This window comes from Terrapene carolina, unplaced genomic scaffold (genome assembly GCF_002925995.2).
Source record: "Terrapene carolina triunguis isolate 2854851 unplaced genomic scaffold, T_m_triunguis-2.0 Scaffold17, whole genome shotgun sequence".
Classification (NCBI taxonomy): domain Eukaryota; kingdom Metazoa; phylum Chordata; order Testudines; family Emydidae; genus Terrapene; species Terrapene triunguis.
The window spans coordinates 667,497-694,514 of record NW_020664368.1 but is presented as its reverse complement, the minus strand read 5'-3'; the positions used below and the strand labels follow the sequence as shown (position 1 = coordinate 694,514).

Sequence of the window (27,018 nt, the reverse complement as noted above, 5' to 3'; positions counted from 1 at the left end):
ACAGGAGGAGATTGTCCATACGCTCTATTAAGATGCAGTTCTCAAACCTAACTGTGGACCTACAGGGACTTGCTGTAGGTAAAAAATTCTCCCCCCAAAGCCGTCGTATAGCAGTCGAGCTATTACTCCAGCTCCAGGCTGAAATAGCCGGTACCAGTATTGGAGGAGGGAGAGGAAGGACTGGCTGTTGGATCTACATAGTGCATGGTGAACAGCTACAGTAAGTTGGCTAAATCCTGTCCCATCATAAAAGCCTTTTTAAGTAGAGACACACGTGTTCACTAGGATTTTAGAGTGTTACCCCAAGTTAAGACTAGGCTGACTGTATTTTTTCCCCCCACACAAATTAGCAGGCAGAGTTACACACCATGGGGAATCATTTTAAATCTGGTACAACAGAGTCAGATTCTGCTACCCTTTACTCATGTAAAATAGCCCCCCTTTTCTGCTCAGACAGTAAGGTACTAAAACGTGGCAGAATCTGCTCCCCAATGCTCTCCTTGTTAATTTCTTTGTCTATCCCACTGCGTATCCATCCCTCAAACTAATTAGGCCACAGACCTTTATTCCTCTCTTAGAAGAATCTCTAGCCTTTGCCACTGAGTAAGTTTCTGAGGAACCATAAGTCATAAAAAGGATGAACTGCTCCCTTTAAAACCTGATTTCAGCTAGCTGCCTTCAGAGTCCCTTTACACTCCCAGTTACAGGTTAAATGTTAACAAGGGGGAATGGTTGATCACAATGCAGTGTAAGTTTGTTTGCATTTTCCATCAACAGCTGCAGATTTTGGCCTGGAAATACATTTCAATAGGCAGGAGAAAAACACTTGAGTGTAAATCCATTTAATTTGCTATTGTTTTCAGCCATGTATTCAAAATTGTCCAGTTATTCTGTTCAGTGCTGAATGAGAGACAAATTGAAAGTTAGTGTGGTACTAGTTCTCCTCTCACCCACATACCCTCCTGCTGCAGTCTGCACTGTCTTGAGACCACAGACATTCTACGTCAATATGCTGTTTAAAAACAAAAACACTTAAATGATCATTTCTATTCTGAGCCATACCCTCAGGATGCTTTTCCCAATATGGTTAAACAAGTTTCAAAGCAGATGAACACATTCAAAATATTTATTCTGAAGTACACAAAGAGAATTAAGGATTTTTTAGCACTACTATCAGCATGACTCCATTTTATAGGCACTAATTCAGCAAGTGATTTGTGTTAACATTGGTGTACATATTGACTTGTATTGGACAAAAGACTCCTATGATTCAAGCATTGAGGTATTTTGCATGGTGTCTGATGTGATCATTAACAAACGTCGCAATGAAGAAGTAGCTGTGATCGTAGCCCTAGCAAAGAGAAAAACAGATTCAGCAATTCAAGGTACTTAATGGTAAGGCGTTGGAACTGGATTTTCGAGCATTGTTAGTGACAGCTCATTTGATGTCTGTCTGCTCGTTTTAAGAAGGCAGTAAGGAGGCTATTTCAGGTTTATGCAGGGCCTGTCCTAGCCCTAGGAGGCTACATAAACTGGCTGTGCACTAGGCTCTCCCATCCCGATGAAGATGGGCACACTCCATAAATACACCACCTGTGCAGGCAGCGGCTATCTCGGAAGGACATGGCAGATAGGATGGAGTCATTTGAAAAACCCTGAAGAATTTCAGGCTACTGTGACTCTGCGCCATAATGCTGCAGGAAAGGGAGGGTTCTTTCTTTGCCTCCTGACTGATCCTGTCAGCCAAAACCAACAATGTACCACTATATAAACGCCACTACGTGGTTTAAATGTATACAGATGATCAATTAGATAAGAGCACACTTTCTTCATAATGCTTTTGTGATGGGTTACTGCAATATATTAAAAACAGAGCAAGATACTTATCTCCAACAAAATTCATGTATTTTCTTCCTCATCAGCATGTCACCAGTAGATTGGATTGCACTCTAAACACCCTATAATGTTTAAACTAAAAATCAGCTCCCCCTATAGTGGTCAAAGTAATTAAGTCAGTGGGGTCTAGTGGATACACCGCTGCACTGAGTCAAGAGAGCTGCTCTCTGTTCTCACCCCTGCCATTGACCTGCTGTGTGACCTTGGACAAATCACTTTACCTTTCTGTACCCTTTGCCTGTCTTGTCTATTTCAGGACTGGGACTGTCTCTGGCTAGCTGCTTCACCTTTTAGGCACACAGAGTCAACCCAGTAATTATGGGATGGATGCATCAGACACCCCCACCCTGCTTCCCCCCAAAAAGGTACTTTTGGTACTTGCCTGTTGCAATCTAAAGACTACAGGGATTTTCCGCTCTGTGCAGGCAGCAATAAAGTTGTCAGGCAGTAATTGCCCTGCTGAAAGGAACTGGTCATCTTTGCCTTGATCAATTAAGATGTCAAGATGAGAATCTGGATAAGACTTCACAAGATGGGTAGCATCATATGCCTGTAGAAATAAAATTAAACTAATTAAAAGTGTAACAACATTTTTGAGAATTTTCTTCACCTAGTAACTATACTACCAAATTGGATTAGAATTATTGTTTAGGATAGGATATGGACATGGACTGCAACAAACTGGGGTCTAAGACAATGTTTACACTAAAAGGCTGTCCAAACTATGGAGTAAGTTCAAAGTTGGGGCTCTCAGGCCAAAACCTTAAATCTATCTCACTGACTCAAATCCTGTTCTATTGGTATCAATGCCCATAGTATTTAATCACGATTAAAGAACCGAACGTTTTGCCAGCCTGCTCCTACAGAACTCGGACTTACCGATCTCTGACCAACACGTTTTTCCTCTTTTGCCTGCCACTATAAGAAGCAAATCCTTTGTGCACAGAGAATACAGGAATATACACTGTGGGTCCGTCGACTCTGCAAGTGAATGTAGCTCAGGCATACCGTGCTAGCTTAGTCTAAATGTACAGGAAACAACAGCAGTGTAGATGAGGTGGCATGGCCTTCAGCATGGGCAAGCAGCCAGCGTACAAGCCCTCCAGGTAGTCTAACTAAATATTCTGGTTGCTAGCCTGTCCTGAAGCCCATGCCACCACATCTACACTGCTATTGTTACCTGTGCTAGCTCAATTAAAGCTAGCCTACCCATGTTATGATCACACTTCACTTGTAGTGTAGACATAACTTAAGGGGAGCCTTCAGAGCAGGGGTCCCCAACACGGTGCCCGCGGGCGCCATGGTGCCCGCCGTGGCATCTGTGTGCGCCCACCTACTGGCTGCCGGAAAAGCAGCCGCCGAGAAGCGGCAATGTCAAAACGCTGCCATTTTCGGCGGCGCCTCTTGACGCTACTTCTCGGCAGCATTTCGGCAGTGACGCTTGTTGGCGTTGCTGCTTTTCGGCGGCATTTCAGCGGCTGCTTGTCCGGTGGCCATGCTCCTCGGCGGCTAGTCGTCAGGCGCCCGCCACACTGAAAAGGTTGCTGCTTCAGAGCATTTCATCACCCTAAAAAGGGGATCAGATTTTCATCTGTTCAATGTTTCCAGGAAACAGATGAAGAGCCAGAGCTTGCTCATATTTCTACTTATCTCACAATTTAAAATCTTCAGAAGTGAGGAGAGAATTTACTGTCTCTATGTGGTAAGAACAGCCTCCTGTTAATGTATGTTTTTTGTAAAGTGGGAGCCAGCAATATGATGGTGATCAGTATCCACACAAGTACTGTACAGTCGGATTCAATGTTTGATGATGGGATAACATGGTGTTATTCAAACAGAAGTCATCACTTCATGTTTTGCTTCCCTACTACATAGTGCAGTCACAAGCTCTTTTTACCGTTCATTAAATGACTGGACTCTCCCACACATACCTCCCATTTAGTTAGATCTGATCCCAGATATCCACCAAAAGCTTTCTTCCCCCAGGGACACTGGACTGGGTTGCAGATAGGAGCAAATGCTGATACAGACTGTTTAGAAACACAAACATAGGGATTAAGAAAAGTCATTTTGATAAGCAAGATGTGAGCGAAAAGTGTGTTCAAAAGCTGTTCTGCCTAGTTACAATTGTAGCACATTGGGGAGCAAGTGCTCTATTCTCACCTTATACAGCAGTCAATCTCAGTCTTGTGACATAATTAGATTTTTTTTTTTAAATGTATAAAGGAACACAATCCACAAATAAGTGCTCAGAGAGACCACAAAAGGGACAAGGTACAATTAGGTCCCCTCCACACACACAAGACACTAATGTCTCTCATCTAACAATAGAGAGCTAAGATTTGCTAACCAAAAATGCAAGGGATTACTTTGGATTTTGAAATCTCTGAAGCCGTAAAATGGGGGCATTTATTGAAAATGCCAAGGAAGACAGAACAGCTTAAAAATTCTATGAATTGTAATGTGCATGTATTGGGAATTAACTCAATACAAACTTTCAGCCATTTTATAACAATCTTACGAACATAGGAATATAAGAACTACTATATCAAGTCAGACAATGGTCCATCTAGCCCAGTATCCTGTCTTCGATAGTGGCCAATGCCAGATGCTTCACAGGGAGAAGGGGTGGTTGGATGGGGCAGGGGTCCTGGGGGGGCCGTCAGGAATGAGAGGAGGGGTTGGACGGGGCGGCGGGGGTCCGGGGAGTGGGGGGAGGGAGGGGTGTGGATGGGGCAGGGGTCCCGGAGGGGGGGCCGTCAGGGAATGGGGGGGGGTTGGATAGGGCAGGAGTCCCGGGGGGAGTGGGGGCAGATAGGAGGTGGGGGCCAGGCCACAACCCTCTCCCCTAACCGGCCCTCCATACAATTTACGAAACCCGATGCGGCCCTCAGGCCAAAAAGTTTGCCCACCCCTGACATAGTCTATTAGAAATACCAGAGAGAATGCAGCCCTGGGATACTCCTGATTCTCAGTCCACTACTACCATCGACCCGCATATAATTATATGTACCACTAGGCACACTAAATGCTCAAAAAAAATTCAGAATCTATGGGACTTAAGATCAATGGTGACAAAAGTTATATGTGCCTTCTATAACATGGAAATGAATGATCTGTCAATGCTATATGTAGATGATAAGGATTGAATAGTTTTATCTATCTTGGTAGTCGGTTGACAGCAGGAGATTGTAACCAAAGATGCAGGGCTGGTACAAGGAAGTTTCGAGCCCTAGGCGAAACTTCCACCATGCGCCCCTCCCCATCCCCAACCCCAGCCCTGCAGCAGCTCCCCCCACTCCCAGGAGAGCCGTGCAGCAGCTCCCCACCCCAGCTCACCTCTGCTCCGCCTCCTCCCCAAGCACACTGCCCCCACTCTAATTCTCCTCCCCTCCCAGGCTTGCGGCGCCAAACAGCTGATTGGTGCCGCAAGCCTGGGAGGCGGGAGAAGTGGAGCGGCCGCTGCGCTGGGAGAGGGAGTCTGAGCCGCTGGTGTCAGTGCGCCGCCGGCAGCCCAGCCCAGGAATACAGTAAAAAAAATTGGCGCCGCTTTTTGGCGCCCCCAAATCTTGGCGCCCTAGGCAACCGCCTAGTTTGCCTTAATGGTAGCACCAGCCCTGCAAAGATGTCACATCCGATCGGTCTTGCATCAACTGCATTTCAGCATCCTCAAAAGCCTCTGGGTGGGTGGTGGGATGTGTGTGACAACTAAGATACGAGTGTTCAACGTGGTGATGAGGACTACCCTGTTATATAGAGCAGAAACAAGGCCATTAAACAGCTGAGGACAGAAAACTAAACAGTTTTCCATGTCAAAAGTAATGGTGTATTCTTAACATCTATTGGTTTGATTTTGTCACAAATGAGGAGATACTTGGATGATTCTGGGAAGCTGAAGTCCTGCCCAGATGAAAACAAGATGACTGCAATGATGGGGTCCTGTCCAATGGGCAGAAAATGGTACATTTCTATAGAAGATTTACAAGCTGAGGTAAAAGGAAAGAGCATGAGATCGGCCACAAATGAGATTGGAAGATGTGATTTTTGAGGGATTAAGAAGCCCAAATCCTCCCATACTGACTCATGATGAAGGAAGAAGACCTGCAAGAGACTGTTCAAGATGGAAGTCCATTCTAGGTGATGCCACAGCTACACTACAGCCATGTAAATGTGCTGCTGCTGCTTAACTAGAATAGTCTGGATAAAATAGCAATAAGACTTTAATATTCTCCACTGGAGACTATATTTAACTCAGTTTTTAACTTTTTGAATCCTGTAGTTGGTATTTCACCAATGCCAAATGCTAATGCATTTTACAGTAGCATTCAGTACTAGGCAGTGCTAGTACCTGTAGGCTATTAGTATTAAAATTAAAGTTATTCATAATCTTAAAGGTTGCAACAACAGAGTTTAACTTGAATTTGATTTTTAAACGCTTTTTCTCTAGAAGATTGTATAAAACTTAATATCTTACTTTGTATTTTCCAGGATTCTTCAAAGCAAGGATAAGAGCTCCATGGCCCCCCATTGAGTGCCCAAAAATAGACATCCTTTCTGAGTCAGCTGGGAAATTGGCTTTTATTAATTTAGGCAGCTGAAAAAAAATCAAGTGTGACAGAAAAAAAAAGGAAGACTTTAATATATTTAGACTTTGAGAGTCAAGCAACTTAATGTGATCTATTACTGTGTTTTAATCCAGATAAAAGAATTGTGAGATTAAATGTACAAATTAGTTTTCAGACTGTGACCTCAACTGTTAAATTAACCACAAGTACAAAACAATCTCAACTACTGAATATCACTAAACACAAAAGGAAACATTTCAAACATCTGTAGACATTTCATGGTCTACAAGATGTTAATCAACTAGACATATTACAATACATTTATGTAAATGTACATGTATAACAAGATTGAGGTTTCATTATAACCCTGTTCTCATTTTAACTAAATCCCTAAATATGTTCTCACAAAATGAGCAGAATGACAACTTGTTCTGGAGAGGCCTTTTACATTTCATGTCCCTGTCAACATTACTTTTTAATCTGGACCACTCATGCTGCAAATTAACAGACTTCTATGTATTGTTATTCATCATCTTAATAGATTTGCTCAAGCATTCTATTTTGAAAATGATGACATTTGACTGCTAATGAAAATGGTCCAACTTTGATATGCATGATAAGCGGCCATCTCACTACAATAGTCCAATTAAGAGGAGATCAGTCCCTCTAGTCAAGGCAAAACAATGAGATTGAGTTTAACACATTTAGCAACATTAATTTCAGTTGGGAAAAAAAGTCACCTCATCCTTTATGTACGAGTACATTCTATAGTTGGTTTTCCATGGTTCCTCAGTGGCGTCTACATAAAAACCAGCACCTGTGCCGAAATCCCAGCTCTCATCTTCTCCTTCAATATTGCAGCCACCTATCATGGAAAAGTGATTCTCAGTTTATTGTCCCATCACCTAATTTGATGTTAGGGTATTCTTTTCCATGATATAAGCCACACCCTTCTAGATGGACCTGGATAAATTTAACCTCTGTGCCTCAGTTTCCCAAAAACTGTAACATGAGGATGATGTTTAAGCAGTAATACAGTGTTTTGAGGGTTAATTCATTAATGTTTCCAAAATGCTTTGAGATTCACAAGTAAAAAGTGCAACGTTTTCTTAGTTTTCACTTTTCTTCATCCCTTCAATCCCAAAATTTGTCTCTGATGTACGATCAGATATTAATTTAACTGAATCTTACTACACTATGAATTTCTTATCAAATAAATCAGGGACATGTTAGAAACAGAAAATCCAGTCTATTCTCCTGCCAATACAAGATACCCTATACTACCGTATATCTTTGATTGCTTTGTCCAGTCTAGTTTTGAATTATTCAAATTATATGTTCCACTTCCTCCCCTGGGAGTTTCCAGTCTAGTTAATCTCACCATCAGGAACATCTTCTGTATATTAATTCTCAATTCATCTTTTCTCTGTTTCATGTCAATAATAAATTAGAACCCCGTATAAAACCTAAGTCATTCCTCTTTTGAATAACTGTAGACATATCCTCCTTCACCAAGGCTATACTGTCGGTTCTTAATTTTTATGTTTCCCTTAAATTCAATCCATCCAGCCATCTCTTATCCCTCTTCAGTTTGCCCATGATTTGACAGTAGAATCAAATGACGTAAAAGTCTTAAACGAACCAAACAGTACCATAGAATCTTTATGGATAGTAATTCCATGCTCTAAAAATAAGAATATAGCGGTAGGGATATATTACCAACCACCTAACGAGGACGGTAAAAGTGACTGTGAAGTGCTCAGTGAGATTAAAGAGGCTATTAAAATAAAAACTCAATAATAATGCGGGATTTCAACTATCCCCATATTAACTGGGTACATGTCACCTCAGGACGTGATGCAGAGATAAAGTTTCTTGACACCTTAAATGACTGCTTCTTGGAGAAGCTAGTCCTGGAACCCACAAGAGAAGAGGCAATTCTTCATTTAGCCCTAAGTGGAGCGCAGGATCTGGTCCAAGAGGTGAATATAGCTGGACCACTTGGTAATAGTGACCATAATATAATTAAATTTAACTTCCCTCTGGCAGGGAAAACACCACAGCAGCCCAACACTCTAGCACTTAGTTTCAGAAAGGGGAACTACACAAAATGAGGAGATTAATCAGAAATTAAAAGGTACAGCGCCAAAAGACACCAATTTTTAAAAAGGCTCCAGAGGTGATCCCGGCAATTACAGGACAGTAAGCCTGACCTCAGTACTGGGCAAACTGGTTGAAACTATAGTAAAGAACAAAATTGTCAGACACACAGATGAACATAATTTATTGGGGAAGAGTCAACATGGTTTTGTAAAGGGAAATCATGCCTCACCAATACTAGAATTCTTTGAAAGGGTCAACAAGCATGTGGACAAAGGGGATCCAGTGGATATAGTATACTTAGATTTTCAAAGCCTTTGACAAGGTCCCTTACCAAAGGCTCTTAAGCAAAGTAAGCTGTCATGGTATAAGAGGGAAGGTCCTCTCATGGACTGGTAACTGGTTAAAAGATAGGAAACAAAGGGTAGGAATAAATGGTCAGTTTTCAGAATGGAGAGAGGTAAATAGTGGTATCCCCCAGGGGTCTGTACTGGGCCCAGTCCTATTTAACATTCATAAATGATCTGGAAAAAGGGGTAAACAGTGAGGTGGCAAAATTTGCAGATGATACAAAATTGCTCAAGATAGTTAAGTCCCAGGCAGATTGTGAAGAGCTAAAAAAAAGGATCTCTCGAAACTGGGTGATTGGGCAACAAAATGGCAGATGAAATTCAATGTGGATAAATGCAAAGTAATGCACATTGGAAAACATAATCCCAACTATACATATAAAATAATGGGGTCTAAATTAGCTGTTACCACTCAAGAAAGAGATCTTGCAGTCATTCTGGATAGTTCTCTGAAAACATCCACTCAATGTGCAGCGGCAGTCAAAAAAGCAAACAGTATGTTGGGAATCATTAAGAAAGGGCTAGATAATAAGACAGAAAATATCATATTTCCTCTACATAAATCCATGGTATGCCCACATCTTGAATACTGCGTGTAGATGTGGTCGCCCCATCTCAAAAAAGATATATTGGAATTGGAAAAGGTTCAGAAAAGGGCAACAAAAATTATTAGGGGTATGGAACAGCTGCCATATGAGGAGAGATTAATATGACCAGGAAAAGAGACGACTAAGGGGACATATAATAGGAGGTCTATCAAATCATGACTGGTGTGGAGAAAGTAAATAAGGAAGTGTTATTTACTCCTTCTCATAACACAAGAACTAGGGGTCACCCAATGAAATTAATAGGCAGCAGGTTTAAAACAAACAAAAGGAAGTATTTTTTCACACAACGCACAGTCAACCTGTGGAACTCCTTGCCAGAGGATGTGAAGGCCAAGACTAAAACAGTGTTCAAGAAAGAACTAGATAAGTTCATGGAGGATAGGTCCATCAATGGCCATTAGCCAGGATGGACAGGGATGGTGTCCCTAGCCTCTGTTTGCCAGAAGCTGGGACTGGGTGACAGGGGATGGATCACTTGGTGATTACCTGCTCTGTTCATTCCCTCTGGGGCACCTGGTATTGGCCACTGTCGGATGACAGGCTACTGGGCTAGATGGACCTTTGGTCTGACCCAGTATGGCCGTTCTTACGTTCTTGATAGCAGGTCCCAGAACTCTTCTTCTTAGCATATGCGCAACATGCCTCCAGGTGGCATGTGACCAGGATTCATCATCGAATTTGGTCCGCTGAGAACTGAACGTAGTATTTAAGGTGCCACTAGCACAGGGACCATTACTTTCTTCCTTGCTAACATGCACCTGTTTACTAAAACCAGAATTACAAGGGATTTTTTTGCTGCCATATTAAATTGCAAACTCTTACCTAATTTGACACAACTGTTAGGACAATTTATGAGTACACACCTTCCTGCTTATCACAGGCTGAGCCAGGGGCTTTTAAGAGGATCAAAGTTTAGCTCACTCCTGTGACACAGACTCTGCCAAAAACTGAGGGATTCTGGAACTTGTAGACCAGGAATCACGGGAACTGTAGGCTGTAAATCAAGTATTCTGGGTATAAAAGGGTTGGTTGCCTCTGTCTGAGACAGATGGTAGGACTTACTGTGAATCTTTCTGTTAAGGAAGAAATTAGGGAAGGACAAAGCATGATAATCTTGCTAAAAGAAAGGGCTTAAAGAAAAAAGGTGGAAAAGCAGCCTGGGAAGAAGCCTCAATGGAGATGAACAAATGTTTGGGACATTCCATGAAGAGGGGCAAATGCCTGCAGTAAAGGGAAGAAATGTTCACTTATATCCTCATGAAGAGGCTTTAAAACCATGTTTTATGTTTTCCTGTTTATTTCTGTTTACCATGAAAAAGAGTTTTTCATTCAGCTGGAGGGCTAAACCACCAAGAGGGGAAATTGAGGGACTGGACAAATCTGATGACAAAAAGGTAAGCTGCACCATCACACTGCTATAACTTGATTCTCCCTCTCTTCTTGGCTTCTAAGTTTATTCAGCTGTTGGATTTTGTCCAAATCTTAGATAATGAGCTCTCTAGGGCAGAGACTGTCTTGATTATGTTTGTTTGTATAGTGCTTGGAAGAACAGGGCCCTGACTCCTAACTCCATTTCTTAGACACTACCACAGTAGAAGTGATAAGTGTCTAATACTGCTAAGTCTCTTTGCTTCCCACATGTTATGTTTCCAGGAGAGTTTCTACTGGGCATGCACTTACAGACACCTGCACATGCAAACACCGCTCTGAATATTTTCTCCATGCTATGTTCGGAACACTTACTTTAATATGTGATTACATTTAATCTGCTGCAAACTCAATGTTCCAGATAACTTAAAGGTGTTAGAGATTTGGGCCCTGTGAACATAGAACTGAGGCTGTCTGGAACACAATGGACATCAGAGATGCACTAGAAAATCCATTAACACTGTGGAGCTTGCAGTCATCTGCTTTGATTTATTCCAGTTATGGCAAGTTACAAAGGCAGGAGACAGGCCAAGAGGTTAGTGCAAAAGAGAACGTATGATCCTATCAATGAACAGGCATGCAAAGAGCAAATGGCCAGAGGTAGCACAAAAGCAAGTCCAAGCACCCAAGGGCAGTTACAGCCCCAAACCCTTAATCTGATGTTATTTGAATGACATAATGAAGATTTGACCATCCCTCTCTGCAGTACATAATAGCTATGAATGCATGTTACAATAATGCTTGTTTCAATATACTTTCTGCATATTAATTAAAAATGCACTAAACACAGGAAGACATCAGGTCCCAGGACAAAATATGGAAGAATATATGTTGCTCCCCTAGCAGTTCAGTAAAATATTTTGCAGTAATTTTTCTTAGTACAAAAAAGAGATTAAAGCATAGAACTTTCAGAAAGTTGAAATTCTGTCCTTAAATCATTGTTGTGATCAAGGGCTCTCAAATATTCAATGATCTTACATTCTATGTCCAGGGAACTGGAATACCTAGCCATGACGAATAATTTGTGAAAGGAACTTGTTAGGAAGTTGTTTTGAGGGAATTAAATCAAGCATTTTTGTTGAGATTCGATGCCATCAAATGCTGGAAAATATCAGAAAGCCTCCTCCGATATGTATAGCATAAGTACCATTGTAGCAGAAAATACCAAGAGCGTTCAGAAAGCTGAAGTGTAATTTACAGAACTCTCCAGGTAACTGTGACAAAGGTGGGTACAGAATTTCCCCTTTTCAGGTTCCCCAGTTTCTATACTAATCAATACCTTATAAGGGAACATTACACCAGCCAAGGAACCCTACCGGAGCCAGACTTCTGCACTGGGGAAGAGATGTGTGTGCTTTTTTTAAACTGTTGTTTTAGCTTTATAAGTACCGAGTACAGTAAATAGTAAAAGGCTCTGAAAAATCATGCAACACAGTAAAAACAAAACACTAGCTCCATGTTCCAACAGGGTTCCATGGATGATGTAAGGTACCAGCATAGTATATCCCAGTGATACTCAGATCTCTGTGATTCAAGAGCCAAATTAGCAATCAACACTAACCAAAAGAGCCACAGTACTGTGAATTCATTGTTTCATTTACTATTTATATTATATATAAATTCTCCCAGCAAAATGCCTATTATTTTATCAACTACAATTGGTTAATACAGGGGTCGGCAACCTTTCAGAAGTGGAGTGCCGAGTCTTCATTTATTCACTCTAATTTAAGGTTTCGCGTGACAGTAATACATTTTAACATTTTTAGAAGGTCTCTTTCTAGAAGTCTATAATATATAACTAAACTATTGTTGTATGTAAAGTAAATAACGTTTTTAAAATGTTTAAGAAGCTTCATTTAAAATTAAATTAAAATGCAGAGCTCCCCGGACTGGTGGCCAGGACCCGGGCAGTGTGAGTGCCACTGAAAATCAGCTCACGTGGCGCCTTTGGCACGCGTGCCATAGGTTGCCTACCCCTGAGTTAATATCATAGTAAAGGCATCCTGCTTGGTTAAATAACTTAGATTAGTTAATAATTAAATCACACAGTGTTTTAATATCATGTGCTGCAAAGAGACACAGGAGACACGTTAAAGAGCCACTTGCAGCTCTCGAGCCTCTGTCTGAGTATCAGCGATATACACCAAGGTATGTCATGAAGTGTAAGCCAGGGACTTTGGAGAACCAAAAAAAAAAAAATGGAGGGGAACGAGAGTCTTACATTGCCCGTGTGTGACCTGAACTGCCCCCTTATCTTAATATTAGGACATTTGTATTAAAATGGCTTTAATAGTGGAGTTCTAAAGTTACAATTCATTTAATATATATTAAACACATAATTCAGCAAATTGGTATAATCTATAGAACCTACAGATGGACATTCCAAATAAAGATACAATTACACCAATACATTTAGTAGTAACATGAATCATTCTATTCTTTGGGGACAAGCAGCAGTAAACGTTTATATGCTGAAGGCTCATCATGAAACCTGAAGACACTTACGTGGACTGGTATCTGGTGCAACTACAATGAGGCCATGTTCAGCTGCAGCCTGATGAAAACCAGATTTGGTAATAAAGTTCTGTTCTGTACAAGTTAATCCTAGAGATAAAAATATGACTGGTTATATACTACTCACAGCATTCCAGCTTCCAACATATACTAGAGAAGTTTAAAAATAAATGGGATTCATGCCTTAAGAATGAATGTAATTGCTAACAGTCCATAGAAACAGACTCAGTTACATTTTCACATTTCCACAGAAAAAAAGATTTGATCGTACTAACTTTTTCATTTCCCACTTGTATCAACCACCATTCCTTTTAAAGATCTTTGGGATTTTGTCCATAGTTCGGTATTGACCATAATTAGGTCACTGAATGTTTCATCCAGAGAGCCACACAAGTGCTTGTTCATTTACTATAAGCAGAGTTCTCAAATACTGCGTAAGATATCATTCGAGAAGACATTAAGTGACAAAAAAAGTCCTATATTTCATTAGTTAGCAATTATAATAAGCATGGTGGATCCCTATACCTCAGGATCCATAGCAATCTGTGCTTATGACAGAGCAGGTTTGAGACTGAAGTCGAATTACAAGTCTATGATAACTTAGACCAGTATTTTAAGGATTCTTCACAGTGCCATGTAGGAAGAGTTACAGATTGTAGTTTTAACCTTCACCTGTGGTGAGTTTTAGATAGTTTCAACTGATTGACTTATTAGCAAAGGAGGCTTGCTTGTAATTAGTTATTTTACTGTAAGTGCTGTATAAGAGTTGTGGTACCTCCTCAGACAATTTCTTCTAACCTACAAACAGCTTCAATAGTAGATGTTAACACTCTTATGCAATCTGTCATCATTCTACATGCACAACACTCAATTATAATGGAAGTCAAGTACAGGTTAGGGCTTAGAATCACACCTCTACTGGCCTATTCTACCCTTGTACTTCCACTAGCTTTAATGGAATTGTAACTGCCTCTAATTTTAGTGACTTATGCTTGTACACGGAATTGAGACATTTACTAATTTTGCCAACCATCAATAATAGAAATTTGCTATTTTTTGATAATTCATACAAAATATTAACAGTTAAAGAAGGTAATTGGGGGAAAATATCAAAAGTAACACAAGTAAACTTTACCATAGCTACATATATCAGACTACTGGTAAAATTACAATAGGCTGCAAAACATTGCTTTCAACAACTACTGCTTAAGTTGGTAAACATATATTAGGACAAGGTTTTCAGGTTTGTTTTTTTTTTTTTTAAACTAAATTCTTCTATATCTTATATATACACAATGTACCTCTGGCAAAATCCATATTTCAAACTTGGTCTGATTTGTTAATACAATCAAAATGGTAGTTCCTGTTAAAATTTGTTTTAGAACTATAATGTCATTCTTCCACTGTTACACCATGCATTAAGACTAACATTTTACAGTATATCCAGTCCCTGAGATCTAAATAGCACCATATCCTAAAACATGGATACAGGATGAAACAATTTTCATACAGCACATTTACTTAAATAGGACAATTTTCCCCATTGTGGATTCCACCCTACTTGTTTAGTTCTGATCATTTTTTCTTCCAGAAACAGGTCCAGAGAGGAAAATATCTATTGAGTGTGCAAACACCAGCTTATCTCAAGCTGTTTAGGCACAGCTTTTTATTAGTTACACAGAATATCCTAAATCTATTTGAAGATTTAGTCAACGTGAGCTAAAGGCCCACCAACAATATATAGGTTCTAGATTTTTTTGCATGTGCAGGGCCAGATCCTTCAAGTTTCTCTGCACTGCTCCAGCAGCACAGAAAAAAAAAAAAAAAAAAAAAGGCCATAAATCTGGCAGCCTGCCCCCCCTAAGGCTGGCTGATTCATATGCTAGCACAATACCACATTGCAGGGGAGTGTTTAAACCCAAACAAAAGCAGTCTTCAGTGAAGGGTTGCCAGGCATCCGGTTTTCGACCGGAATGCCCAGTTGAAAAGGGACCCTGGCAGCTCCGGTCAGCACCACTGACCGGGACATTAGAAGTGTGGTCAGCAGCACAATGGAGCTAAGGCAGGCTCCCTGCCTGCCCTGACTCTGCACAGCTCCCGGAAGCTGCCGGCATTTCCCTGCGGCCCCTAGGTGCAGGGGCGATCAGGGAAACTCTGCACGCTGTCCCCACTCCCAGAACCGGCTCCACAGCTCCCATTGGCCGGGAACCATGGCCAATGAGAGCTGCGGGGGCAACGCCTGCAGGTATGGGAAGCGCGCACCACGCAGAACTGCCTGGCCGTGCCTCCACCCAGGGGCCGGACATGCCGGCTGCTTCTGGGAGCAGCACGGAGCCAGGGCACCTGCCTTAGCCAGGGCCGGTGCAAGGAAGTTTCGCGCCCTAGGCGAAACTTCCACCTTGCGCCCCCCCCCCCCCCCCCAGCCCTGCGGCAGCTCCCCGCCGCCCCGAGGCGCCCCCCCCCCGTGGCAGCTCCCTCCCCCCGCCCTGAGGCGCCCCCCCGCGGCAGCTCCCCACCCCAGCTCACCTCTGCTCCGCCTCCTCCCTGAGCACGCCGCCCCCGCCCTAATTCTCCTCCCCTGCCAGGCTTATGGCGCCAAACAGCTGATTGGCGCCGCAAGCCTGGGAGGCGGAAGAAGTGGAGCAGCAACGGCGTGCTCGGGGAGGAACGCTGTAAAAAACAAAAAAAACAAAAAATGGGGGGCACTGCTTTTTGGCCTCGGGGATGGGGCAGGGCAAGGGTGTTCAGTTTTGTGCAATTAGAAAGTTGGCAACCATACTTTAATGGAATCAATTTATCTCCTTTTTTACATACTGTAAATTTTGGGTCTTAAATTAACCTAACAGTATCTTTTAAAAATACCGAAGTTCACATTACTCACCTGAGAGCCAGTACAGCACAGGACACTTCCCAATTTCTGCTTTTGGTGGCAAATAGATTCCAAACCTCATTTTGCATTTTAACTCTATACTGTAGCAACAAAATACATTTGATTAACAGTATCTAACAGACACGCCCAGGACAATCATTTAAAAAAAAAAAAAACACGCACTATCTAGAGCAGGGTTTACTGCGCGGGCCGAGGGATGTTCTGGCCGCTGCTTCCCGCTGCCCCCATTGGCCTGGAATGGTGACAGGTAAACAAACCGGCCTGGCACCCTGGCGGACCGCGTGCCAAAGGTTGCCGATCCCTGATCTAGAGTTTATCTATGCATTTCTAGAATACTAATCAGAATATCTAAACCAGGCCATTACTGATTCAATGGATAATAGTATTTTAAGAGTGCAAGTGAAATTAACAACATTAGCCTATTGAGTAACACTGATTGCATTTCTACTATGTTTTAAATACATTTTAAAAAGAAAGAAAAATAAACCAAATCCTTACAGTCTGGCTGGTAGGGAATATTTTGAAAATTAGCATTGGAATTCAAGACCTAACAATGTTCAACCTAACTCCTGCCTGTTAAATTGGAGAGACATATTTTAAGAACATATACAAATAGCTCACATAATTTACAGTGCAGCACATATAGAAGCAAAAGTCAAGTTGTTTCGGTCTCCCAGATTGATACACTAATCAATTGCCCAATTTTTATTCAATGTTAAAACTACCAATAGAAAGCATTTTTTCTTCAGAAGCTACTTTCTTTAGATGCAAGATCTTCCAGCAGCAGTACTATATAAAGGAATATACACCTCTACCCCGATAGTACGCAGTCCTCGGGAGGCAAAAAATCTTACCGCGTTATAGGTGAAACCGTGTTATATTGAACTTGCTTTGGCCTCGAGCATCTCCGTTATTAATAGTCAGCAAATAGCCCCGCCCCCATCCGACCCCCACCGCGAGGGGGAGCAGGGCGGGCAGCCTCACCCGAGGTGCCCATGTGTGCCTGGTCCCCGCCCCGGGCCCATTCAGTGCCAGGGGAGGTGAGCCATCGGCGGGAGGCTCCTGCCGTGCGTGCCCGCGCTCAGCCCCATCTCTCCTCCTCCGCAGAGGCCCGCACAGCCCGTCTCTGGTGAGGACACTGCGGCCAGCTGCCTGCCAGGGCACACGAAGCCCCTGACTGCGGGCAGGTAGTGCGGCGCTATGGCCCCGGAGAGCCCGCCCGGCGCTGCTGCGAGCGGGGCGCAGCCTGTCAGCCGATCCTGCTGTGTGCCGAGCCCTCCAGCGCCGGGACAGGGGCACCTGCACGGCGCCATCTAGGATGGGCACCTCTCCCTGCCCTGGATCCGCAACTTCCCCGCGTGGACCAGTCTTCCCCAACTTCTCGGCACCAGCTGGAACCTGTGTGACGTTCCCCTGCACTGCAGCTCCCATCCTCGGCGTGTGGCTCCCCCCTGTCCCCTGACCACCCCCCAAGACCCTGCGCCCGTTATCCAACCCCTCGGCCCTGGCCCGGCACCCTTAACACACCGCTCAGAGCAGCGTGTTGGAGCCAGACACGCTGATGCGCCGGAGCGCGCAGCCCCGCCCCCAGAGCGCTGCTTTACCGCGTTATATCCGAATTCGTGTTATATCAGGTCGCGTTATATCGGGGTAGAGCTGTATATATTCTAATTCAAAAGATGGACAACCACCTAATTAATAGAGTATAATTCAAATGTATTACAATATTACATGCCACAAGCAAACAGGCTGAAAAGACTTACATAAGCAACTGGAGTTTGACCTTTATCTAAAAGAGTCTCTCCCCTTCACAGCAAAGAATTGCTGATTCATGGGTAATGGGTGTCTTTTAGAGACCAGAAATGAAAACTACATGCTTATATATAGTTGTATAGGTAATTCCTCCTCACTAAAAGATTGTTTCTACTTCTATTTTAGTTTGTTTGATGCTTCTGGTCATGTGAATAACTCCATGTGAATGAAGCAGTAAGTGTTTTAATATATATTCATATTTCCACATTGCAAATACAGCAGCCCAAGGTGATGAGACCAATTCTCAGGACATAGTAAATTTACTATTAATGTTTTCCCTCTGCCGAACTTAGTAATAAGTGTTTAAAAATGTAGAATAAAGCAACTTGTAAGCTGAAGACATAATATAAAAATGAAGCTACTAAAACACTAATATTAGTATCAGGGAAATGCATATTTTGTCTTTCTTTTGACTATGGAAATATTGGAAGTAATATGATACTGCCATTGCTCTCCCGGTGCTAAAATTTTAGGTTGCCTTTGTAATGTTTACCTGTCATGTTCAAACACCTTCTGGAAACCCTCAAAGCATTTGTTGCTGGAAATCTGTTTCAGTGCCATAATCTCAGCTGCTAAAAACAAAACAAAAACAACAACAACAAAAACCACTATCAATTTGTATCTCCAGCCAACAGGTTTTTAAAAAACAGAAAACAAAAAACAACTTTGAATGGCCATTTTTTTCAGGTTTCAGAGTGGTAGCCATGTTAGTCTGTATCAGCAAAAAGAACGAGGAGTACTTGTGGCACCTTAGAGACTAACAAATTTATTTGAGCATAAGCTTTCGTGGGCTACAGCCCACTTCATCGGATGCATGCAGTGGAAAATACAGTAGGAAGAGATATATACACAGAGAACATGAGAAAATGGGTGTTGCCATACCAACTATAACGAGAGTAATCAATTAAGGTGGGCTATTATCAGGAGAAAAAAAAACTTTTATAGTGATAATCAGGATGGCCCATTTTTTTCAGGTGACTACAGTACAGCTGACTTTTACAAAGAAGTTACCTTCCAGTTACACAAATTCTTTCCACGTTTCAGAAAAAAAAATTCAGTTGCCTTATATGAACATTTCAGGTTTAATAACTGTGGTCTATAATAGGGTACCAAATTTGTGGCTGTTTGCCAACATTTTTTGTGTGTGTGGTAACTTTTAATAAAAGGAGAGAACAGTAATGGTGTGAAGGGAATGGGATCAAGTTACCAAGACACCTCCTCCTATGTTCTTTTGTGGTACACAGGTTTGAACATCTTTTTGTCTTATGAAATCATTCCACCTCTGGTAATTTATAGTCTTTTATTCTCCAGCTTCTACTCCTACATTGCACATTTAAAATGAATTTACATTTAAATCCTACAGTTTTGGGATCATTGTGTTATTCTGCCTTTGTGAACACTACTTTCCAAGCCTGGCAAGGAACAGAACAGTACAGAACAGAAATTATCCTATCCTTTGCCTTCATTTTGTTCATAAAGTAACTCTAGAAGTATATGTTTTCTCACCACACTCTCTGTGCTTGGGAATTTTAACTCCTTAATAAACACTTACTACCCAAATACCTTCACTTTTGCTAATAAATAGAACCTTTTAAACTATCGACATCTGCATCTTGAAGAAACTGGTGCCAACACTTATATCTTTACATTAAGACAATAAGAGCATGACTATACATTTGGGCCCTAATTCAATTACTACAATTTTACTGTTACTGGTGTAACTTCCCTGGACTATGATGGTATTGCACCAGCATAAAACTGGAGTAACACAGCAGTGAACTAGACTCTTAGCATCTTTGAAAGGCAAGGTCTTTAGAAGGCTCCAAATCTTTTTACGTTTATTCTCAAAACTACTTATTATACAATTATTTTTGCTACTCCTAGGCTGTCAACATTAACATTAGTTTGTATTTTAGGGCTTTACTGTACAATATCAGAGGATTCCATCTTACCAGGTTGACTTCTCTCAATCTTTATACAAAAATAAGGAACCTGAAAAATATAAAAACATACTTTTGCAATCTTCTCTGGGAAAGTAGGTACCATTCAAACATATTAAAATATTTCTGCTGAAACCCACCCAGAACACTTGCAATAATCAACACACCTGCAGTGAACAGGGAGATGACCTAGAAGAACTAAGAGGTTCACTCTCTACATTCTAAGGCTAGGTCTACACTACCCGCCTGAATCGGCGGGTAGAAATCGATCTCTCGGGGATTGAATTATCGCGTCTCGTCGGGACACGACAATCGATCCCCGAATCGACGCTCTTACTCCACCAGCGGAGGTGGGAGTAAGCGCCATCGACTGGGAGCCGCGGAGATCGATTTTGCCGCTGTCCTCACAGCGGGGTAAGTCGGCTCCGATACTCGAATTCAGCTACGCTATTCGCGTAGCTGAATTTGCGTATCTTAAATCGACCCCCCCCCCATAGTGAAGACCTGCCCTCAGACTCCAAAAACATTTCTCTAATAAAGAATCCCACTGCTACTAAGCTGATGTCATCCTGAGAAGCCCAATGCATTTGTAGCTTCTTCCAATTTCACACTGTGGCCTTCATGCATTTCCTCTGCCTCTTAACTTTCTCTCTTCCTGCCAACTTTTTCTACACAAAACTATCCTTCATATTTTTTTTTATTCTCCTCTTTAAAACTTTTTTGAGAAGACAAAACAGTTAGATCACATGGATTTCTGCTTGAGACTCTACACCAGCTTTATATGGTTTAATCAAATGTTGTGAAGTGATTGGAAGGCATTAGATGAGCAGTGCTGTACAACATAACCACATGGTTTGGGTTTATACCAGTTAAAAATTAACTGGTACCTCAGGTTGAACTGAGGGCCTCTTACAAAGCCCTAAGAATACATAGCTCCATCATGCTCATTTTACCCTACCCTTTAAAAGAAACCCTCACTGACTGGTACACAGCATCTTAAATACCCATGGTACTATTGAATAATAAGTCAGTGTCAAAAAGATAACAGGGTCCCACCTCTAAGGGTTTACAATCTAAAGGTACAAGCAAAGAATGCCAGACAAAACCAAACAGAGAATGCAGCATGGCCATTTCATGTTAAACACTTAACTGAACAGTTGGGTTTTCAGTACACCTCTACCCCGATATAATGCGACCCGATATAACATGAATTTGGATATAATGCGGTAAAGCAGCGCTCCAGGGGGAGTGGAGAGAGGCTGCATGCTCCAGCGGATCAAAGCAAGTTCAATATAACGCGGTTTCACCTATAATGCGGTAAGATTTTTTGGCTCCCGAGGACAGCGTTATATCGGGGTAGAGGTGTAACTTCTTGAAGATGTTTTTTCCAGTAATTCCTTGGCATATAGTGAGAGACTATTCCAGGCACTCACTGAGGAATGGCTGAGCCAGGAACAAGCAGAGACAAATGGGCAGAACACAAGGGAATATGTGAGCAGAGGACAGAGACTGAGAGGGGACAGAATTATGAGAACTAACGTTCTATTCCAGTACTTCTACTGTACTTCATACTCCACTTTTCCTAAATAAGTCAAGATGGTGTATCTACTAATCTCACTATCAGCCCTCAGCCACCATAGGGAATATCCTCTATAACAGTGGTTCCCAAAGTTTTTAGTAAGGTGACCCACCAACTGCATGTTCTCTTTTTGGGGGGGTAAGGGGAGAAGGGTAGGAGGAGGAGAAAAGGTGGAACACTGCTCTGGAAGAGTGGGGAAGGGAAATGGGATTTTATTATTCAGGATGCTACTATAGCCAAATATCATGCAACAGTAACAGTTCACTAGGGATGTGTTTAAACTGTCATATTTTTTTTTTTTTTAAAATGGGAGATAGCATTGAATGTTTAAACACAGTATGAGGAGCCAGGAAATTTAGTTCTAATCCAAGTTCTGTCACTGGTTTGCTTGTGTTCTATATTTCCTGTATTCATCTACTCTCTCTTGCCTTACAGGAAGACTGTAAATTTCTGAAGGAAAAGATTGTCTTTTTTATATGTTTGTACAGCAACTAGCACAGTGGGGATATAAAAAGAACAGGAGTACTTGTGGCACCTTAGAGACTAACAAATTTTTTGAGCATAAGCTTTCGTGGGCTACAGCCCACTTCATCGGATGCATAGAATGGAACATATAGTGAGGAGATATATATACACACATACAGAGAACATGAAAAGGTGGGAGTTGTCCTACCAACTCTAAGAGGCTAATTAATTAAGAGAAAAAACTTTTGTAGTGATAATCAAGATAGCCCATTACAGACAGTTTGACAAGAGGTGTGAGAATACTTAACATGGGGAAATAGATTCAATGTGTGTAATGGCTCAGTCATTCCCAGTCTCTATTCAAGCCTAAATTGATATGTCTAATTTGCATATTAATTCAAGTTCAGCAGTTTCTCGTTGGAGTCTGTTTTTGAAGCTTTTCTGTTGCAAAATTGCCACCGTTAGGTCTGTTACTGAGTGGCCAGGGAGACTGAAGTGCTCTCCTACTGGTTTTTGAATGTTATGATTCCTGATGTCAGATTTGTGTCCATTTATTCTTTTGCTTAGGGACTGTCCGGTTTGGCCAATGTACATGGCAGAGGGGCATTGCTGGCACATGATGGCATCTATCACATTGGTAGATGTGCAGGTGAACGAGCCCCTGAGGGCGTGGCTGATGTGACTAGGTCCTATGATGATGTCACTTTAATAGATATGTGGACAGAGTTGGCATCGGGCTTTGTTGCAAGGATAGGTTCCTGGGTTAGTGTTTTTGTTCAGTGGTGTGTGGTTGCTGGTGAGTATTTGCTTCAGGTAGGGGGGCTGTCTGTAAGAAAGGACAGGTCTTTCTCCCAAGATCTGTGAGAGTGAGGGATCATCTTTCAGGATAGGTTGTAGATCTTTGATGATGCGCTGGAGAGGTTTTAGTTGGGGGCTGAAGGTGACCGCTAGTCTATGACTAGGGCCCCTAAGCACTACCACTATACAAATAATAAATATATCTACCAGCCATACGTTTACCGTGCAATTTTTTTAAAAAGCTGCAGAAAGTTAAAAAGGACTATTCTACTGTTATTAAATATTAGCCTGATGTAGTTTTCTATCTTACTGTGAAACCCCATCATAACAGAAATTTGTCCACCCATCCCTGACTTGCTAAGAAAGTAACATCACCAATTAATTTTGATGCCTAGTACCTTCCTTTTCTGCTCATTCTGAAACCGTAAGTTTAAATTCTAACCAAATGTTTTGCGTTTAGCCAGGAAAACGCTAATAAAAATGCAGCTGTCTTCTTTAGGAACTTTTTAAAACTATAAATACCAGGAGACAATTATTACATTTAACTTAAGTGAGAGCTTCTAAATAAAGCCAAGGTCTGTCTCATCTTACGCGGGGGTTCCGTTCTGCGGTTAGCGCGTAAAGCGAAAACCGCGTATAGCCAAAACCCCATTGAGTTCAATGGCGGGCGAAATCGCCCGCACTACAGGTATAGTATTAAAATTGTTGTATTTCTCTTTTTTTTTTGTTTTGTTTTTGCCAACCGTGTAAAGTTGAAATCGCGCATGTTAAATGCGCGTAAGATGCGACAGACCTGTATGGTATATTGTAAATTAAAAGAGCTTCAGTTAAATATTCTTTTATCAGCAAAGAGACAATGGATGTTTCTTGTTGCCTTGGGGTTGTTAGATTTTTAATCCAATTTCAGTGTTAAATGTAAATGGTAGTATTTGTGTTTACCTGTTCTACTGACTGTACTTTTGTTCAAGCCCAAAATGTGATGAATTAAAAGGATATAATCCTGCAGAAGAATCAATTTTTGTAACAGAACAAGTCCACAGCTATGCAAATCTTTACATTATATTATATTCATTTTATATATACAAAGTTAATATTTCCCTGTGGTCATGTCTAGTTCTTTTTTCTATAATCACATTCGAATTTGACTATATCAATGCCGATTCACGTAACAAAAATCCAGGCCTAAAACTAAGCTCCTAAATTCATATTCCGACACCCAGCTTTGGTCAAAAAGAACTATATGCAGTAGACCAAATTCATTTTTGTTGTATCTTCAGTGAAGTCAATGTGTTTTCAATATGTTGAAAAAGGCAACTAAAAGGAAAGGGAATATAACAGATTACGTTTTTGCAGAAGCAGGATCACCAATGGAATGCAAAGAGGCAAATGCAATTTTAGTCTGGTAGGCAATTCTTCCTGATCCTCTATGAGCTCTATATATCTACTGAGTAATCTCATTGCATAAAAGTTATTCAAAAGTGAAGCAAAACAAAGCAGAAAATATATTGTAGGAAACAATTCAACAGCTGCAGGGGAATTTACCGGTTAGTACAATGCTGGTTTGTCTACACCTAACTTCCGATAGTTTTAATAGTAATGCCCCATTCTTGTAGTCATGTAGGTCCCAGAATATTAGAGAGAAAAGGTGGGTGAGGTAATAACTTTTATTGGACCAACTTCGGTTGGTGAGAAACACAAGCTTTCAAGCTACGCAGGTCAGACCTGAAGAAGAGCGCTGTCTAGCTCAAAAGATTGTCTCTCTCACCAACAGAAGTTGATCCAATAAAAGATATTATCTCGCCTACCTTCTCTAAGTTTTAACAGTGGGAGATAGAACTATTTTTGGATGGTATTTGATTCTGAAATGGGGGGAGGGTCCTGAAGTGTTTTCAGATGACAGAGATGGACCTTGACAAATGTTAAATCAGAGACATTATAGGGTACAATTAAAGAAGGCACAAAAACTAGAGGGGAAGGAAACAAAGCTTAGATTGTGGACAAACCATAAGTAGTATAGGAGAAGAAAGACAGCGCTGGAGTTATGGAGAATTTTAAAGGGATAAAAACTTGATACATGAGGGAAACCAGTGTAAAGATTCAAGTGGCGGGGGGGTGGGGCTGGGGGGGGCATTGTCAGTGCTGAAGGAGAGTAAGGTAGACTTGGCAACTGGAAGGAGAGATGGAAGGGAAGGCAAGCCAGGAACCTTCAGTGGTGCAAATTAGGCCCTGGCAGTTCCTTCTGTAACATTACTTGCTGTCAGATAAGAGGAAATGAATTTTCTAAGTGTTGAAGCAAAGAAGCTCAAAGTGCATGGGTGATTATTCCCTATACTTGAGAGGAATTGTATTTGTCTCCACCATGAGAGCTATTGCACAGAAGATTTCCTTGACGCTCTGTTAATTTCCTTTATCATCAGACTGGAACTTTTTGTAAATACAGGCGTCAAGCAAGGTGATTCCAAGGAGTTCCCCATTTATCTTTTCTTTATTGTTAATTAATTTATATGTTTTATCACATCTTCTTTCTCAAATAAACTATCCAATCTTCAAAGTTTCTCTTCACATGGGATATTCCATGCCCTTGATCCAGGCTTCTCTGAATGCCCTCTAGTTCTGCAGTAGCCTTTTGAGACTGGGTGACCAATACTGTACACAGTACAGACCACACCATGGGTTGATATATGGCCATTATCATATTCTTTGTATTATTCTCCATCACATCAGAACATCTTGTTTGCTATCTGACTGCAGATGTCCATTGAGCAGGGGTATGTATATATGGCGCTGTCTACAATGATGCCCAGGTCCCCTCTGAGGAGGTCCTTGTGGGAACAGGGAGACTTGCATGAAGTCACTGCCTCGCTCCCCCACCCAGCACAGAGCAATAGGCTGGTATCTCATTCCCCCTCCCCCCCCTAATTTGCAAGCTTTACCTGCGCAATTTGATTTCTTTCTACAGGACTCGTGCAACCGGGAACACAGGACCCCGCTGCCCGGACCAAGCTGGGTGACTATGAACAAGCGTCAACCCGGGGGCGACATGGCACCCGTTTGGCTGAAGCGATGCGAGGCTGGAAGCGGACAATCTGGCGCTGGTTTGGCGGCGCTTCTGGCGCGGCCAGGGCGAAGAGCAAAGAGCCCGGCTCTGTCTCGCGTTACAGGCGCCCCAGGGGTAGGAGGAGCCGCGCTACCTCCCCCGCTGACCTCCGGGCCCACAGCGAGCCCAGCCACCCCCGAGCCCCGGCTGCGCTCAGCGCGGCAGGGCCTGGCCACGGCTGTGCCCGCTGGGACGGTGAGCGCTACCGGGGCCTGTCGGCAGAGCCAGCCGCTGCCGCCTTCCCGAGCCCCAGGGCCTCCCCCGGGGCACCGGCAGAGCGAGCGCGGCCCTGCACCCGCCCCCGCGGGAGCAGTGACAGCCCGCGCCGCCGCTTACCTCGGGCGCAGGCGGGGGGCTCGCAGGCGCTGGCGGGCCGCGGTGCCGGAGCAGCCGAAAGCGCGGGGGGCGGAGGAGGGCGGCTCTTAACATGGCGCCGCCCCGACTGCCGCCCACAGCGCCGCCCCGGGACCACCGCCGGAGACCTGCCTCCTCCGCCTGCCCCTTCTCCCCCACTGCCACCGCCCCGGCCCCTTCCTGGGCTGCCCCCCCCAGTCTCCACACCCCGGGGACACCGCCCCGCCCCTTCCAGTGCTGCCCCCCACAGTGTCCCCTCAAGGGCTGCCCTCCCCCCGGTGCCAACATCCCCCTTCCAGGACTGCCTCCCCCCCACAGTGTCCACATCCCAGGGACCCCCCCACTGCCTATTCCAGGGCTGCCTCCTCCCTCCCCACAATGTCACTGCCCTGTTTCCCCCCTCCCCCCACACACACTATCTCCTCCAGAGCGCCAGTAGTGCCTCCCTTACTTCTGCGCTGCTGCTGTCATCCCAGGGCTGAGAGACGGAGCCTTACCACCTCCAGGTGATGGATTGGGGGAGACAGAGATCCTGAGCCCAGGCTTCCTCCCAGTGAGGGATAGGTTGGGGGAGGAGAGCCCAGGCCTGGGTGGTGGGACTCCAGCTGTCCCTTTTAATCCC

At 42.9% G+C, this 27,018-nt stretch overlaps 1 protein-coding gene across 6 annotated transcripts; it reads right to left on the bottom strand.

The window, feature by feature from the left end:
- Positions 1 to 1,234: 1,234 nt before the first annotated feature.
- On the bottom strand, positions 1,235 to 26,479 carry LOC113406096 (S-formylglutathione hydrolase). 6 transcript variants are annotated; one of them, XM_026648746.1, is made up of 10 exons: positions 26,379 to 26,479; positions 23,885 to 23,945; positions 18,657 to 18,732; positions 16,343 to 16,431; positions 13,453 to 13,551; positions 7,202 to 7,326; positions 6,371 to 6,490; positions 3,828 to 3,926; positions 2,279 to 2,446; positions 1,235 to 1,351 (listed from the first exon to the last, which is right to left on the bottom strand). In XM_026648746.1, the coding sequence occupies exons 1-10, from the start codon at positions 26,469 to 26,471 to the stop codon at positions 1,271 to 1,273; spliced, it is 1,011 nt and encodes a 336-aa protein (XP_026504531.1). In that variant the 5' UTR covers positions 26,472 to 26,479; the 3' UTR covers positions 1,235 to 1,270. The 6 variants fall into 6 exon arrangements, with proteins under 6 accessions (XP_026504531.1, XP_026504558.1, XP_026504595.1 ...); XM_026648773.1 differs by lacking the exon at positions 23,885 to 23,945 and adding an exon at positions 20,116 to 20,155; XM_026648810.1 differs by lacking the exon at positions 26,379 to 26,479 and adding an exon at positions 20,116 to 20,155 and having other exon boundaries at positions 1,236 to 1,351.
- Positions 26,480 to 27,018: the final 539 nt, after the last annotated feature.